At 52.6% G+C, this 17354-nt stretch overlaps 1 protein-coding gene and 1 long non-coding RNA gene across 5 annotated transcripts; one reads left to right on the top strand and one right to left on the bottom strand.

The window, feature by feature from the left end:
* Positions 1 to 848: 848 nt before the first annotated feature.
* On the bottom strand, positions 849 to 17325 carry LOC132343874 (uncharacterized). Of its 4 annotated transcripts, XR_009492877.1 has the most exons (7): positions 16974 to 17325; positions 12809 to 13190; positions 9797 to 9953; positions 9056 to 9360; positions 8701 to 8905; positions 2060 to 2129; positions 849 to 1659 (listed from the first exon to the last, which is right to left on the bottom strand). It is a non-coding gene; the product is annotated as an uncharacterized lncRNA (long non-coding RNA). The 4 variants fall into 4 exon arrangements; XR_009492876.1 differs by having other exon boundaries at positions 849 to 2129; XR_009492879.1 differs by having other exon boundaries at positions 849 to 2129; positions 17029 to 17325.
* On the top strand, positions 8238 to 10529 carry EPO (erythropoietin). The gene is made up of 5 exons (NM_173909.2): positions 8238 to 8250; positions 8796 to 8935; positions 9205 to 9291; positions 9503 to 9682; positions 9817 to 10529. Exons 1-5 carry the CDS (start codon positions 8238 to 8240, stop codon positions 9973 to 9975), a joined length of 579 nt encoding a protein of 192 aa, NP_776334.1. The 3' UTR covers positions 9976 to 10529.
* Positions 17326 to 17354: the final 29 nt, after the last annotated feature.

Genomic DNA, 17354 nt, shown 5'->3' with positions numbered 1-17354 from the left:
AGGCCACATCAGGCAAAGGCATCAGCGTGTACAAAGGGGATTCACTAACAGGGTGTGTTGTAGGACTGGAGGGTCACTCGGCAGCTACAAAGTAGGAAGCATTGGGGAGATTTGACGGAGACGATTCTATCGGATGCCCCCAAATCCCCCCATCCCAATTTCCCTATCAGCCTTGACTGCAAGGCTCCCTTGCCCAGGAGGCCCCAGTAACGGGGGAGCCAGCAGGGAGCTGGCGGGAGTTGTGTGTGTCCTTGCACGTATGTGCTCTGGTCTCTGTGCTCCTGGCCCAGGCCCAGCAGAGGTGGTAGCAGCAGCCCTTTTGCATTTGGTTTGTTTTGGCTGCCACATCTTCCAGCTTATTTGTTGTTTCTGCTCCATATTCTCTCACTGCTTGCCAGTGGGGCTTCCCTCAGTGGCAGAAACAGCCCCTAGACATTGCCACCGATGGGGCAGGTAGGGGGTGTGGGGAAAGTGCCTGCATCTGTCCGAGTGCACGCCTGGTGGATGGGGCAGGGAGCTCTGCAGGGAGGCCACCAGCCACCTCAGCTCCCCCGCCCTCTGGGTTCTCTGCAGTGTCTTCCATCACAGCTTGGGAAGCTGGAAGGTGACGGGGGCAGAAAGGATGTCCAGGTGCAGTTCCCCTCCCTTCTTTTTGCTCAACAGCTATGGAGCCCACAATGAGCGCAAAATGACCTCCTACTTCAAAAACAGTTCCCCCAAGGTCAGATTTGAAATGCTTGTCTTGGAGGTGGGAGTAGACCTCATCTCTAGTGTTATTGAGAATTCACTGCTTGTGCAGAATCTCTGTTAGGCACCAGGTCTGCCCAGAGAGGTACGAACCCCTGGGCCTCTAAAAACTAATAGAAAAAAGGACAGACAGATTTGGAAAGAATTAATTTACATAGTGCTTGGAGCCTGGCATTAGCAAGGGCTCCAGAAAGAGGGGAAACTGTTGGTAGTGTGAGTCATTTTGCTAAGGAATAGTTTGGTCCTCTACATGGGGATGGGGAGAGGGGAAGGAAGGTGGTTTGTGTGTGTTTGATCTACAAGGCTGGGTTCTTAGTCCTGCTGGCTTTTACTTTTGTGGCACTGGCGGCGGGAAAGAAGACGGGCCCTCAGGACCCAGGAACTGGTGTGGATGGGTGGATGATCCTTCTAGGAAGTTCCTTGCACTCTGTCCTGGTGAGTTCTTGGTGCTTGGTCAGGAGCCGGGAGAACAAACCCTGGAGCCTATGGAGAAGATGGACTAGAGGCGTGTGTAAATGTAGTTCTGAAGGGAAGAGATGACCCACTGCAGGTTTGGGGATGAGGCAAAGGTTATCCCACCAAGAGAGAAGTCTATGAAAATGACCACTTAAGACTCCATCTTCCTAAATGACACTTATGGGTGCTTTTGAATTGATGTTTTATTTTTGTTTGGACAGGAAAGCTACTGCGGCCAATTTAGCAGCTCTGTCTTCTGGTAAAGGATGGGAAGGACATGGGTAAAGGACATCCTTCCAGTAAAGGGTGTGTGAAGGAGCTTGGGAACATTCAGCCGTACCTGAGAACAGGAGATCCTAGGATGTGGCTGACGCTTCACAGAAACCTGAGCTGGGGAGGTGCATCTGGAGGTGGAGGTCTTGGTGCTTTGCGTGCCCTCCTGCAAGGACTCAAGCACTGGGGGAGAGTCGAGACTAGTAACCAAAGAAGGTGGCCTGGTAATGCTTCAGGGCCTGTCCAGGGTGCGCCCAAAGGCCTCATTCAGTTCAGGGTCCTTGGGATGTCTCTGGGCCTCCCTTGGGAGGACACCCATGTTAAGGGGACAAGAAAGCCCTGGTTGTCTCCAGGCTTTGAATAAACTGAGTGTGAGCATTGCCTTGATGTCTATGTCTTGACCCACCCCCAGCTCCAATCAGTTGTGTTTCGGCGGCAACTTTCTCCAAAGAGCAGTGGATGTGTCCACCCAGAGAGACTCCCATCCTCCATCCACACCCCCTGACCCCGTGACCTTTGCTAGTGGGTGGCTTAGTGAGGCAGCTATAACACCAGGGATAAGGTGTCACGAACCCATGCCCACCTCCCCAGAAGGAGCGGTGGCGGACGCTGGAGGAAGGCTGAAGAGTATGTTGGCGATCTGGTCTCCAGGCCTGCAAAGAGAGGACAAACAGCAGGGATAGTAAAGCCAAGGGTGCAGTGATAATAGGTAGCACGTATTGATTACCTCGTGCCGGGCGTTACATAATCACACAACAGCCCTGGCAAGCAGTTACTATCGTTTCTTCTGCCATCCCCAGGGTTGGACATAAGGTCACCTGTTCACGTTGTGTGCTGGTAAGTGGCAGAGCTCACCAGGTCACCAAATCTGGGCTCCCTTGTTTATCAGACAAGCCTCGTTGGGCTCCTGAAGCGGCAGAGCTGCTCGCTGAGAACAGAACCCAAACATCTGGTCCTAGAGGCTACCTTGTGGCCAAGTAAGCACAGATTGCCTCCGTTTCTCCAAGCTGATCTCCGTACAGGACTTCCCAGCAGGAATCCCTACTCCGAGTCCTCATTCCCTTCCCAGTTCCCCAAGCATCAGGAAGCCCTCCCCATCACACCCTCCGAGGTCCAAGCCACCCCACTTCCCAGCACAGAAGGTCTGGGCCCCTGGCAGAGCTCCCAAGCCTGGCTGAGAAGCTACTGATTGGAAAGGAGGAGGGCGGAAAGGTCCAGAGGCCCCCCCTTCTCCGCCCCAACACGACTCCAGGCAGCTGGGACTTCGTGCTTCCTGGGGGTCTGCGCTAGCTCAGGGGGGCTGTAAATTTGCTGCTTGGAGTTTCAATCTGAACCGGCTGCTGGGACAACTCCAGCTTGTCTCCACCCCCGCCATCCTGTGGTCACGACTGTCCCTTTTGAGGCCTCGCCTTGCGGGCTCCCTGCTCAGGAAGTAGATGGAGGCCTCTCAAGCCCCAGCAAACCCAGAGCTAGGTTGTCCAGGCACAGCTCCAGCAAGCATGCAGAAGACGAGGGGCTCACTTCCTCCCTCTAGGCCTCCCATCCTCTGGTTGAGGTATTTGGAGTGGACGGAGCACACTCTGCGAGCCACACTTGAGCGAAGACCATAAACAGGCAACAGGCCAGGTGCCCACTGGCACCAAGATGAACAAGACCTGCCTATGCTTTGTCCTTTTCTCTCTCCTCCGATTAACAGAGCACCTGTGCTGCACGACTCCAGAGAATACCATTCTCATCAGGGTCCAAATGAATGGCGGCCCCTGGAGCTGTGCAGTGCTCAACCTTGACAGCTGTACATGGTGGCCCCAAGAGGGGAGGCTTGAGGCATAAAGTAGAAGTCTTAGTCGCTCAGTCATGTCTGACTCTTTGCAACCCCATGGACTGTAGCCCACCAGGTTCATTCTCTCCATAGAATTCTCCAGGCAAGAATACGGGAGTGGGTTGCTATTCCCTTCTCCAGGCAATCTTCCCAACCCAGGGGTCGAACTCAGGTCTCCCTCACTGCAGGCAGATTCTTTACCATCTGAACCACCAGGGAAGCTCTGAGACATAAGTAAGTTAAGTTCAGTCACTCAGTCGTGTCCGACTCTTCGCGACCCCATGAATCGCAGCACGCCAGGCCTCCCTGTCCATCACCAACTCCCAGAGTTCACTCAGACTCACATCCATCGAGTCAGTGATGCCATCCAGCCATCTCATCCTCTGTCGTCCCCTTCTCCTCCTGCCCCCAATCCCTCCCAGCATCAGAGTCTTTTCCAATGAGTCAACTCTTCGCATCAGGTGGCCAAAGTACTGGAGTTTCAGCTTTAGCATCATTCCCTCCAAAGAAATCCCAGGGCTGATCTCCTTCAGAATGGACTGGTTGGATCTCCTTGCAGTCCAAGGGACTCTCAAGAGTCTTCTCCAACACCACAGCTCAAAAGCATCAATTCTTCAGCGCTCAGCCTTCTTCACAGTCCAACTCTCACATCCATACATGACCACAGGAAAAACCACAGCCTTGACTAGACCGACCTTTGTTGGCAAAGTAATGTCTCTGCTTTTGAATATGCTATCTAGGTTAGTCATAACTTTCCTTCCAAGGAGTAAGCGTCTTTTAATTTCATGGCTGCAGTCACCATCTGCAGTGATTTGGGAGCCCCCCAAAATAAAGTCTGACACTGTTTCCACTGTTTCCCCATCTATTTCCCATGAAGTGGTGGGACCGGATGCCATGATCTTTGTTTTCTGAATGTTGAGCTTTAAGCCAACTTTTTCACTCTCCACTTTCACTTTCATCAAGAGGCTTTTGAGTTCCTCTTCACTTTCTGCCATAAGGGTGGTGTCATCTGCATATCTGAGGTTATTGATATTTTTCCCGGCAATCTTGATTCCAGCTTGTGTTTCTTCCAGTCCAGCATTTCTCATGATGTACTCTGCATATAAGTTAAATAAGCAGGGTGATAATATACAGCCTTGATGTACTCCTTTTCCTATTTGGAACCAGTCTGTTGTTCCATGTCCAGTTCTAACTGTTGCTTCCTGACCTGCATACAGATTTCTCAAGAGGCAGGTCAGGTGGTCTGGTATTCCCATCTCTTTCAGAATTTTCCACAGTTTATTGTGATCCACACAGTCAAAGGCTTTGGCATAGTCAATAAATCAGAAATAGATTTTTTCTGGAACTCTCTTGCTTTTTCCATGATCCAGTGGATATTGGCAATTTGATCTCTGGTTCCTCTGCCTTTTCTAAAACCAGCTTGAGCTTCAGGAAGTTCACGGTTCACATATTGCTGAGACATAAAAGATGTACATAAAGAACGGCAGCCCAGAGCAGGGAGACAGCTTTCTGCCGGGGCATCTGGGAAGGCTTCGTAGAGGAGGTAACACTTGAAGAAAGGGAGCGATAGTGTGGGAGGGCGAGGGTGATCCAGGTGGAAGGCAGAGAGTGAGCGAAGGGCAGGAGGCAGCAAATCATGTCAGTGAGCTCCTGTGATGTGGGCATGGGGGTGAACGAAGTGGGAGAACAGGCTGGAAAGGTGGGTGGGTGGCAGAGCACAGAGGGTCTTAGTTCCTAGGAACCGGGAGCCACTGCAGGCTCGTGCTCAGGGTAATACCCCGAATAAGGCTGTTTGTTCAGCAGGAAAGTTACTCTAGTGGCTGCCAGGATGACTCCAGCCTGTCTCCACCCCCACCATCCAGTTGGGGATATCTGGAGGGGACAGCGTGGTGACCTTCTGCAGTCGCCCTGGCACTGGGCCAGCACCATGCCAGAGAAATATAAACAGGCAGATGGAGGGGGCTCTGGCAGTGGGGCACTAAGCATCGGAGGGGGAATCCCAGGTAGCTTCCTGCTCCTCAGGGTGCCCTGCTGTCCAGGCTGGATTGATGGGCCCTGCTGGGTGGTATCCATCAACAGCTGGGTTTAAGTTGGCCCCCAAATCAGCCTCTGCCTTCTTGGTAGGATTACTACGGCTTAGGGATTGGACGGAGGTTCCATCTCTCTCCTTGTCTCCTCTGCCTTCTCTCCCGGGCTGCAATCGCAGCTCTTTCCAAATGCTCCAGCGGATGAACCAACGTCACCCTTGTCCGGCAGGCCCCAGCACCTAGGGGCTATTGCCCAGGGCCCATCTACCTTTCTCGAAGGCAGGGGCCTGGGGAACCTCTGCCAAGCTGGCGTGAGGGGAGAGGCAGGTCCCACAGCCCGAACAGCTCCTCCTCTCCTCCCTCTCCTCCGGCTGTGTCTACTCCCCGCCATCCCCCCCGGCCCCCTCTCCGTGGTCAGGTCAGGGCAGTGACGCAGGAGTCTGGGGACCCGGAGAGCAGAGGCTGAGGCGTGTGGGAAGTCAGGACAGAACGCATGTGCGGACGTGTGTGGACGTGAGTGTGCGTGTGTTTGTCCCACAGCTGGGATCCTGTCCCAGGGCTGGGCTCCGAGGGCCATGTGGGGCTGGGAGGCCGCCTGGGTGCTGAGGGGGAAACCGGGATCAGGGGGCACAGTGGGGTATGCAGACTGGCAGCCGGCACACCAGGTTTTGGGGGAGGCCCTGAGAGCAGGCTGTGGGTGAGCAGAGGGCAGGGGAGCAGGTCGGGGCCTCATTATTACCTTCAAGCCTCTGCCTCCTGCCCCTCCCATTCATCTGTCTGAACCCTCTTTGATCGCCCCTCATCTCCCTCACTTTGTCACCTTCTTCTCAGTAGGCATTCTGCCTGCTTCGTCCAAAATTGCCACCTCCTCCAAGATTCCTGGGCCTTCGAAGCTTTTTACCACTGGAGAGCCTCTATATTTTATTCATTTTCGTGTTTGCCATCCATCCTCCTCTAGAATGTCAGCTCCACCAGGGCAGGCAGTCTTGTCCTTTTTATTCACTACTCTATCTCCAGGTTCCTGGCCAACAGTAAGTATTCTTTTTTTTTTCCTTGGCTGTCCCGGGTCTTCATTGCTGCCCCGGCTTTTTCTAGTTGCAGCGAGCCAGGGCTACTCTTTGTTGTGGTGTGTGGGCTTCTCGCTGCAGTGGCTTCTCTTGTGGAGCACAGGCTCCAGGTCGTGAGGGCTTCAAAAGTAGTTGCAGCACGTGGGCTCAGTAGTTGCGGTGCACAGGCTCAGTAGCTCCATGCTTCCTGGACCAGGGATCGAACCTGTGTCCCCAGCACTGGGAGGTGGATTATTATCTACTATGCCACCAGGGAAGTCCAAGTAGGTACTCTTATATGTATATTTCTTGAATGAATGAATATTTCCCACTCGTTCCAAAGTCCCAGTTCTTCAGAGTGGCACTCAAGGCCCTTCACAACATGACCTCTCCCTAAGCAGCACCCTAGCCTGATATCCACCTCTCCCTCCCACACCCCACCCTTCACCCCAAAACACTTGACCCACCAACACAGGGCTAGAACGGCCTCCCCCATCCACCTCACATCTTTTCCCAATGAAATCCTGCCTGCCCTTCAAGGCTGAGCTTGTTTTGACCTCCTGCATCAAATCCTCCTTGATTCCCCAGCTAGAGGTGACCACCCCCTCTTCCAAACTCTCATAGCTCAGCTCTGCACACCCCAGTCCTCACACATGGCTCCACGTACCCATCCTATATCTACTGTAAGCTACAAACTCCGGGAGGCAGGAGTTAAGTCTCAATGCATGTTTCTGTCCTGAAAAGTTTGTAGTCAGTTGACTTGCACCAAGAAGGGACTAAATGCATGAATAAAACAGATCTAATATTATGGGACTGGGGAGGGAGTGAATGAACATATAAATAACCACCAGCATTTGTCAGGGTTTCGCATTTGTGAAAGCAACATGAACAGGGATGGTGCTTTCAGGAGGCCCATTTGACAGGTTAGAGCATTGAGGCCTAGACACTCAGGCCACTTCCCAAGGTTTGAGAGGCAAGCAAGCCTTGGACTCCTGCTCCCTGGAGTTCGCTCCCTGCCCCAGGGCTTCCTAGAAACCACAGAGGCTTAGCTGCAGACCCCCGGTGCCATCCCTTTGGGGGTTCATTGTATTTCAGATTGTTAAGAATTTTGCCAGGCACACTGACCTAAAAGTTCAATTTCTGGGCTTTCAGGGTCCTCAAAAGTGAGGAGTGGGAGGAGAAGACCTCACCAAGTGTCTTGCTCTGTGCACCACCCATATTAAATCCCTCAACTCGAACAACACCGGTTTCCAGAAGAACCGGGACCGTGAGAAGGCCACCACTGACTTGCCCAGCCAGCATCTTCCTGACTGCCTTGCAAGAACCCAGACAGGCCCATCTCTAGGGGGTGGAGGGGATGTCGGGGTCCCCAGGCGCTCCCAGCAGAATGGCACTGCTCTCCCAGGGCAGCCTTGTGCCCGTCCCGCGGCGCGCACCCAGCCGCACCTCCCGGAACCCGGGGGTCGGACGGCAGGCAGCTCCGCCCCGGCGAGCCCCCGACCCAGGCGTCCTGCCCCGGCTGTGACCCCTCCGGTCCCCACCTCCCGCGACCCCTCACGCACACAGCCTCCCCCCAACCCCCCACCCGCACGCACACAGCTGATAACAGCCCCGACCCCCGGCCGCCGCCGCAGTCCCCGGGCCAACAGTCCCCGGGCCAACCCCGCCGGTCGCCTCGCCGCGCCGTCCTCCAGACCCTGGCCCCGGGCTCTGCGCGCTCTGCCCCGACCCCGCTCGGCGCCCGGGGACCGCGGCCCCCTCGTTCGGCCGGCGGGGCGGCCCTGCCCCGTCGATCTTCCCGGGATGCGGGGCCTCGGCGCAGGCACCCGCCGAGCCCCAGGTCGCTGAGGGGTCAGGCGAGGCACGGAGATGGGGGCGCGCGGTGAGTACTCTCGGCCGGGGCAGCGCTGTTTGAGGAGGAATTTACCGCTGGGGCTCTTGGCCCCGAGTTGGCCCGGTTCAAGGACTTGAGACTTGCCAAGGACCCCGGAAGGGCAAGGGGGGTGGGGCAGCCTTCACCTGCTGGTCTGTCGGGCTCTAGGAGTCCCCCGGGGAGAGTCGGAACCTGAGCCGGAGACGGGGCGGAGGGCTGGGGGTTCAGGGAGAAGAGGCGCGGCTCTGTGGGTGCCGAGGAAGACTCAGACACCTGGGTCTGGGAGCCACAACCCGGATCTGCGAGAAGGGACGCCGCTGTCACACCGGGATTGAAGTTTGGCCGGGAGAAGTGGATGCCGGTAGCTGGAGGGGGGTGGGGTGTGCACACGGCCGCGGGATTGAATGAACGCGGAGGCAGAGCCTGAGCGCTCCCAAGGTCCAGGTGGGGAGGACTCACTGGGGGCTGCGCAGCAGGATGGGTGAACCTGCCGTCCAAACCAGCCCTTCTCCTGCGAGAATCCACCTCATCCGCAGCCCGGCTCTCTTTCCTAGACTGTACTCCGCTGCTGATGCTGTCCTTTCTGCTGTTTCCTTTGGGCTTCCCAGTCCTGGGCGCCCCCGCACGCCTCATCTGTGACAGCCGAGTCCTGGAGAGGTACATCCTGGAGGCCAGGGAGGCCGAAAATGCCACGGTGAGGTCCCCTCCCCAAGACCTTCCACAGAACTCACACTTGGGGCTCCAGGGTCAACACCCCCCCACCCCCCCAACCCCCCCACCCCCCCACCCCACCCCCGCCGCAAGATCCAGGAACCTGGTGCTTGGTTCAGGGGTGGAAGCAAGGAGTCAAAGTCCCCAGTAAAAGTCCTAGGAGTGGTAGTCCCAGTGCCTAAGTGGAAGCTAGTGAGGGGCTAAGCCGGATGGAGGCCCTGGGGCCCCTGACTCCAGGCTTGTGCATTTTAGATGGGCTGTGCAGAAGGCTGCAGCTTCAATGAGAATATCACTGTGCCAGACACCAAGGTTAACTTCTATGCCTGGAAGAGGATGGAGGTGAGTTCACGGGTTCCTTCCTCTTGGGAAGTCTCATTTTGGGAACCTCATAGGATGGTCAGGAGAATGCTAGAGAGAGAAGAAATGGAACAGCAAAGATGAGGGTGAATGTTCATTCATTCTAAAAAACTTCTGTTTGCATGGGGCTGCTGAGAGGGAGGAGGGAGAGGCTGGCTTGGGCTAGCTGACTCCAAGTCTCTGCTCCCTTTAGGTCCAGCAGCAGGCTCTGGAAGTCTGGCAGGGCCTGGCCCTGCTCTCAGAAGCTATCCTGCGGGGCCAGGCCCTATTGGCCAACGCGTCCCAGCCATGCGAGGCCCTGCGGCTGCACGTGGACAAAGCTGTCAGCGGCCTCCGCAGTCTCACCTCCCTGCTTCGGGCGCTGGGAGCCCAGGTGTGTCTGGCCCCTTCCTTGCCCCTGGGGTTGCTGTTTCTGTAAAGTGAGAGAAGGGCCCATCCATTCTACCCTGAAACCCATCTCCTGCCGGAGCCCCGGCACTGCACTAACCTTTAGTCCTCTCTTTGCAGAAAGAAGCCATCTCCCTTCCAGATGCAACCCCCTCCGCAGCCCCACTCCGAGCATTCACTGTTGATGCTTTGTCCAAGCTTTTCCGAATCTACTCCAATTTCCTGCGGGGAAAGCTGACTCTGTACACAGGGGAGGCCTGCAGGAGAGGGGACAGGTGACCTGGTGCTATCACCCCGGGCACGTCCACCATCTCGCTCACCATCACTGCCTGCGCCATGCCTTCCACGCCGCCACTCCCAACCCCTGTCGACGGGCCACCAGCTCAGTGCCAGCCTGTCCCACGGACACTCCAGGGCCAGCGGTAACATCTCAGGGGCTAGAGGAACTGTCCAGAGCTCAACTCAGATCTAAGGATGTCACAGGGCCAGTCTGAGGCCCCAAAGCTGGAGGAATTCAGAGTTCAACCTAAACTTGGGGGCAGCACCATGCTGCAGAGACACTGAGACTCATCTTGGCATGCTGCCCAGCCGCAGTGCCGGGACCAGCTGGAGGATGGATACCTCCTTTTACATGTACCAAACAGGGACAGGATGGACTGGAGAATTTAGGGGGAAGACATGAATTCTCCGGGTCTCATGGGGACTCCATGACAGCAGAGTCCACTGGACAAGGAGGGTGGTGGGAGCCATGAAGATGGAATGGGGGCTGGCCCCTGATTCTCACTGGGTCCAAGTCTTGTGTATTTTTCAACCTCACTGGCAAGAACTGAAACCACAACCTGGCTCTTGGTCTTTCCTATTTTCCTGGGAGCCCCGTACTTCCCCGGGTCTGTCCCCATCCTGGCAGTAGGTGGCAGGTCCGGGAAGCCAGAGGTGGAGGGGGTGGGGCGCTACGTGCTGCCTCGCATGGCCTGTCTGACCTCTTGACCCCACTGGCCTGAGGCCACAAGCTCTGCCCACGCTTGTCAATAAGGTGGCTCCATTCAAGGCTAGTCCTTAGTAGGTAGCTGCCAACTGGCCCAAGATAAGTCTTTTTTTTTTTTTTGGCTGCACAGCACAGCCTGTGGGCTCTTAGTTCCCTAACCAGGGATTGAACCTGGACCTTGGCAGTGAGAGCATGGAGTCCCAACCACTGCACCACCAGGGAATTCCCCAGGGCAAACCTTTAGTGAGTTTCAGGGCCAGTAAGGACACAGGTGCCAAGAGGAGGGGCCCTTTTGAGGGTTGCTGGCAGCTGCCAACACTGTCTGCTGGAACTTTATTCTTTTCTGCCTCTTCTCTGTGGCCCCTTCTTCTAATGTTATCATCCCAGCACCAGGCTTTCCCAGTGTACAAGCTCCCTCTAAGTCCAGCAGAACTTTTCTTGCCTGGGGATGGTTACCATTAATGCTCCAACCTGAAACTTGCAGAAGGGGCAGTAGATGGGGGTACATTGGGAACCAATTTCCCGGACAACCACCTCATTGGTCAGTCACTGCCCAGAGCTGCTGCAGGTAGTTCCCTTATCCGACCTCTTTGCATTCCTCACATGGCCCTGGGAGAATGTCACTGCGGTCATTCCATGGTGCAGACCAAGAAGTAAAACTACTTAAACCTTATTCCTGTCACATAAGCCTTCTCAGCTCCTCTGGGATGGGGACACGGAACAAACTCATTCAACCTCCACGCTTGATCCCCACTTCTTTCTTCTTTTTTTTGTCCACATGACATATGGGACTTTAGTTCGCTGAACAAGGTTAGAACCTATGCCCCCTGCACTGGAAGCAAGGAGTCCTAACCTAACCACCGGACTGCCAGGGAATTTCTACTTCTGATTTTACCCTTTCCCCCGACAGTCAACTTCAAATTCCTTCCCAGAAATAATGTTTCGGCCGCAAACAGCAGAAAAAGACCTGTGCAGACCACAAAAGATGTCACAAAACCAGATGGGGAGTAATCCTGACCATTATCATACTTGGGGTAGGGGGATTGCTCTTTCTGCTTATATGGCAAAACAGAGAAGTTAGCCTGCACCCCTGCAAATATGCTCAAGGGAGGGAATGTTCTGCAATGTGCAGCAGGAAAAATATGAGCAGGTTGAGGGGTTGGAGGGTATTTGCCAAATATCTGTGTGTGGAGGGTGGAGTGGGGGCCAAGCTGCGGTGGGAGGAGTCAGCCCGAGAATTTTCACTCTGCCCAAAGCGGCTCCTGGGCTACAGTGCCCTCTTCAGGCCCCCTTGGGAAATGCTAGGGTAACCTAGAAGCTATAGAACCCTGAGGACTCCGAAGTCGCACATTTTGGAAAAAAAATTCATATTATGGTTTCCACACATGCCATCTGGTTCTTACTCCACCTCTATGAATCAGGAAGGATGAAATCTATCTTTCTTGCTGGCAAAAATGAAGCAAAGAGACTTATCTTGAAGTCCAGGAAATCCAGTTAGTAAGTCACGGCTGGGAACTGAACTTGAGATTTAGGATTCATAACCCCAAAGTCTTGTCGGTCTCCTGACCTGAGTGCTGCCTAAACATCTCCTGGATCTTTCTTCCCTCTGACCTTATTCCTCCACTTAGCTTCAGACTTATTATTGCTTTCAGTTAAAAAAAAAAGAAGAAGAAAGAAGGAACTTCCCTAATGGTCCAGTGGTTAAGACTCTTGTGCTTCCCAATTCAAGGGGCACAAGTTCGATCCCTGGTCAGGGAACTAAGATCCCACATGCTGCATGGCATGGCCAAAAAATAAAATTTAAAAATTAAAAAAAAAGAAATGAATTAACAGAACCTGAAGTGTATGACCTGAGTCAGGTGTGATGGGCGAGTAGGTTAAGAACATAATTTAAAAACATAATTTGTTTCACATTAATGGAGTTCCTACTGTGTGCCAGCCTTTGGATTAAGTACATGGAAAAGCAGAATTATGGTCTGTGCTACTCACAGCCTGGTGTCCTCCTAGAGTGGACAGTCCCCTTGGGGCAAAAAGACCCGCTTTCTTCTGCACTATTATAATGATGATGATTTGATGATTAACAGCACATTAATCTCTGGCACCTACAAGATCTCCTGTGATTCTCACCGTCATTTCATGGAAGAGAACAGCAGGCATCATCCCCATTCATCAGACGGTGAAACTAAAACCAAGTTCCTCCGGGTGAGCGATTGAGCCAGCTCTTCCAACTTCCGGGTGGGACAGGCGCCAACTCGGCCTAGTTCTGAGTCAGCGGGTTACATAACTGTTTCATGGAGATGCCTCCTGTTTGTAGAGGGCTTTGCCACTTCCAAAGTGCTGTCCCAAGCAGTCTCGCTTTTGCTCTCCTAACCCGATGAGGAAGGCAGAGACTGGAGGACACGGAGATCCGGAGAGATCATGGATGGGTCTGGCTTGGGTCATAAGATACTGAGAGGAAGTGTCAGGACCAGGCTCTCGGACTCTGGGTCCCTCTTCTGTTAGAAGCAAGCTTCATGGGGAGAAGGGTAGAGGGAATGGACAGAGGGAAGAAAACAGCTTCAGTCAGTGAGGCGTGAATCCCAGGCATTTCTTGTTACCACTCTTTCCTGATGCATCCCCTGCCCCTGGTGCCCACTTCCTCCCAGGAATTCCTAAGTCAAAAGTGCCTACCACCCTTCCCACCATTGAAGTCTCCCAGCTCTTCAGCCGATGCCGGCAGCCCCAGCTCCCACCCTTGACTGCAGCCTCTTGGCCTGCACATCAGGCTGACCGAATGCATCTGCCTGACCCCGGCCCCCAGGCCACCTGGGTTTCTCCTGGGTCTACTCAGTCCACTGACTTCCCCCAGTAGGTGACTGCTGCTGGAGCTGAGTTAGCAAAACGGGGCCTCTTAGACACTGGAATCTAGGCTGAAGGTTAACTATGTTATTCCCAGCTGGTCAAGGCTCATTCCTCCAAAATTCCATCATAAAACTTCGACCCTGTGAAAGATTATTGGCAACAGAAAAACAGCCGAATGGTTTCCCTGCCTGTGTGAATCATGTCCAAATGTCTATAAATCAAAAATTACGCCAACCACACACAATTTCTGTTTTTTATAATGATGTTTTTGTTTTTGTTTTTTGGCTGTGCCTCACGGCATGTGGGATCTTAATTTCCCAACCAGGGATCGAACCTGTGCCCCTAGAATTAGAAGCATGGAGCCTTAATCACTGGACCTCTACGAAAGTGCCATGATTTTTTTTAATAATGATTTTCTTTTTCTGGTTTCTTGGAAACCTGAGCTATGCTAGTCTTTCTATCTTACAGATGAGGAAACTGAGGACCAGAGTGGGTGAACAAAGGGTCCAAAGCCACACAGGGAAGCCGGGGGGGGGCTGCATTCCCTGGAGTTATTCCTGGGTTCTTCCGCATCCCAAGGTCACCCACACCTATTCCTACCACAACCAGTCTTGTCAGATGATAAGGGCCCTGGGGCCTTGCCCGTTCCAACTCCCCAAAAGGCAGAGCTCCTTGCACACCACCATCCCTTCCTGTCCTGCCTGAGTGCCAACCCCCAACCCCAGACAGGTTGGAAGCTGTGACCGTCCAGCCCTGTGGCGCCAAAGAGAGGTCAGTAGGAGCAGCCCTCAGAGGACTTATTGACTAACCTGGAGGGGCTGGGGGGGTCAATGGGCTTCTGCTGCTTGTCCCTGGATTAACCCTTTCCTGGCTCTGTCCCTCTTATTGATCATTTTCCCAACCTGCTCTGGTTTTTTGTTTTGTTTTGTTTTTTCTTGGCTGCACCACCAGACATGAGGAACTTCCCCAACCAATGACTGGATCAGTGCCCCCTGCAGTGGAAGCTCAGAGTCTTAACCACTGGACCATCAGGGAAGTCCTCTCCTAAGCTGCTCTGGAGGAAGGGGAGATCGGTGTTTGGGCTGGGCATTCTTTGTACCCCCATCTTTGGTGCAAAAGGACAGGGGATCTCTTTTCTGGGGTTGGGCCCTGTGCATGCTCATTTAGGCAGAAGGAGTCCCTGGAATTCTGAAGGGAGTTGGGACTTCCCTCTCCAAACACCTGGAGCAGGGCAGTACCAGCCCCTCCCTGACGGCTTAGGAGGATGGCCAGCCCAGGCAACCCTGTCAGGTGTCAGGGGCCAAGGCCAGGCACCCTGGACACAGATTTGATAGTACGGACTGGCGGAAGGAATGAAACTGAAGTTTACTAGGAACATCGGGGGTGGGATACAGGAACGCAGGCTCATGAGAGTTGAGCTCTGGATAGCCCTCCAGCCAAGATACAGCCATGAGAGTCAATGGGGTTTTAAAAAAGTGGCAAAGCCACCCTCTTATCTGCATTCTCATGTAGACTTGCTGTTGATGAAACTGATGAAGGTAGATCTGCTCTGATTGGGTGTGACTCCACCCCCTGTTGGAATACAGTTCTGGGAACCATGGAACTTGGCAGGACACTGAGTAGGTACAATGCTGAACAACTGACACCATTTCTCTAGAGTTCAGTTTTCACATGAGGAAAATGAGGACAATAATTTTGCAATGAACAGAACATGAGATTCTACAGACAGCCAACAAGCACATGAAAAGATGTTCGGCATCATTAATCATTAGAGAAATGCAAATCAAAACAACGAGGTAACACTTCACTCCAGTCAGAATGGCCATCATTCATAAAAATGTACAAATAGCAAATGCTGGAGAAGGCATGGAGAAAAGGGAATCCTCCTACACTGTTGGTGGGAATGTAAACTGGGGCAGCCACTATGGAAACCAGTGTGGAGTTTCCTCAAAAAACTGAAAGTAGAGTTGCCATATAATCCAACAATCCGACTCCTGAGCATATATCTGGACAAAACCGTAACTCAAAAAGATACACGCACGCCTACGTTTATAGCAGCGCTAGTCACAATAGCCAAGACATGGAAACCACTTGAATGTCCACCAATAGATGAATGGATAAAAAAGATGTGGTACATATATATAACGGAATACTACTCAGCCATAAAGAAGAATGAAATAATGCCATTTGCAGCAGCATGGATGGACCTAGAGATTATCAGATCAGATCAGATCAGGCGCTCAGTCGTATCCGACTCTTTGCGACCCCATGAATCGCAGCACGCCAGGCCTCCCTGTCCATCACCAGCTCCCGGAGTTCACTCAGACTCACGTCCATCGAGTCGGTGATGCCATCCAGCCATCTCATCCTCTGTCATCCCCTTCTCCTCCTGCCCCCAATCCCTCCCAGCATCAGAGTCTTTTCCAATGAGTCAACTCTTCTCATCAGGTGGCCAAAGTACTGGAGTTTCAGCTTTAGCATCATTCCCTCCAAAGAAATCCCAGGGCTGATCTCCTTCAGAATGGACTGGTTGGATCTCCTTGCAGTCCAAGGGACTCTCAAGAGTCTTCTCCAATACCACAGTTCAAAAGCATCAATTCTTCGGCGCTCAGCCTTCTTCACAGTCCAACTCTCACATCCATACATATAGTACGAAGTAAAGTCAGAAGGAGAAAGACAGATACCACATGCTGTCATTTATATATAGAATCTAAAGAAATGACACAAATGAAGTCATTTGTGAAACAGAAACAGATGAAACAGACGCACACAGAGAACAAATTTGTGTTTGCCGATGGGGAGGTGGGGGGAGGAATGGAGTGGGAGTTTGGGGTTAGCAGATACAAGGATGGATAAACAACAGGATCCTACCATATAGCACAGGGAACTATATTCAATATCTTATGATAAACCATAATGGAAAAGAATACGAAAAAGAATATATGTATAACTGAATCACTTTGCTGTGCAGCTACAAAGTATTCCTTCATATAAATAATATTTCTTAATACAATCCAACCATCCATCTGGCAAACATTTGCGTGCATACTAAGTCATTTCATTCACGTCTGACTTTTTGCAACCCTGTGGACTGTAGCCCGCCAGGCTCTTCTGTCCATGGGATTCTCCAGGCAAGAATACTGGACTGGGTTGCCATGTCCTCCTCTAGGGGATCTTCCTGATCCAGGGATTGAATCCACATCGCTTGCATCTGTTAGGTCTCCTGTACTGGCAAGCAGATTCTTTACCACTAGCACCACCTGGGAAGCCCAGCAAACATTTAGGTAACCTTGACTTTTCCTTCCTATTGTAAATGATGCTGCAATTGACATCTTTAAGGCATGTACATCTTTGTGAAAATACACACATATTTCTGCAGGTAAAATCCTAGAAAGATAAATTGGATCCAAGATAAACACATTTGAAAGTTGAATAGTCATTGTCAAATTACCTTCTAAGACGCTTTCTCGAACATAGTCATCAATGTATTTCAGTGTGTACAGTACCTGTACCGTGACCAACGCTCAATGCTTCAATCCTTTGAACTGTTGCCAACATGAAAATTGTAGTCTTGATCAGCATTTCCCTTATGACAACGGAAGCAGAACCTCTTTTCCAATGTTTCCTGGCTCCTTGTAGGTCTTCCTCTGTGACTTGTCTTTTTCAATTCTTTGCCAAGAAGCATTTTCAGTCCTCACTTCACTCCATCTTTCTGTTGCCTTCGCCCCTGTTGCCAGCTGTGTAGAACTTTAGGTTTGAAATGGTTGGAATTCTGCAGACAGTGTTCCACTGGATCTCAGAATCCATGGTTACTATTGAAAATTCTGGTGCC

Source organism: Bos taurus, chromosome 25, assembly GCF_002263795.3.
Source record: "Bos taurus isolate L1 Dominette 01449 registration number 42190680 breed Hereford chromosome 25, ARS-UCD2.0, whole genome shotgun sequence".
Classification (NCBI taxonomy): domain Eukaryota; kingdom Metazoa; phylum Chordata; class Mammalia; order Artiodactyla; family Bovidae; genus Bos; species Bos taurus.
The sequence above is the reverse complement of the archived record's forward strand: the minus strand, read 5'-3'. Positions and strand labels throughout refer to the sequence as shown.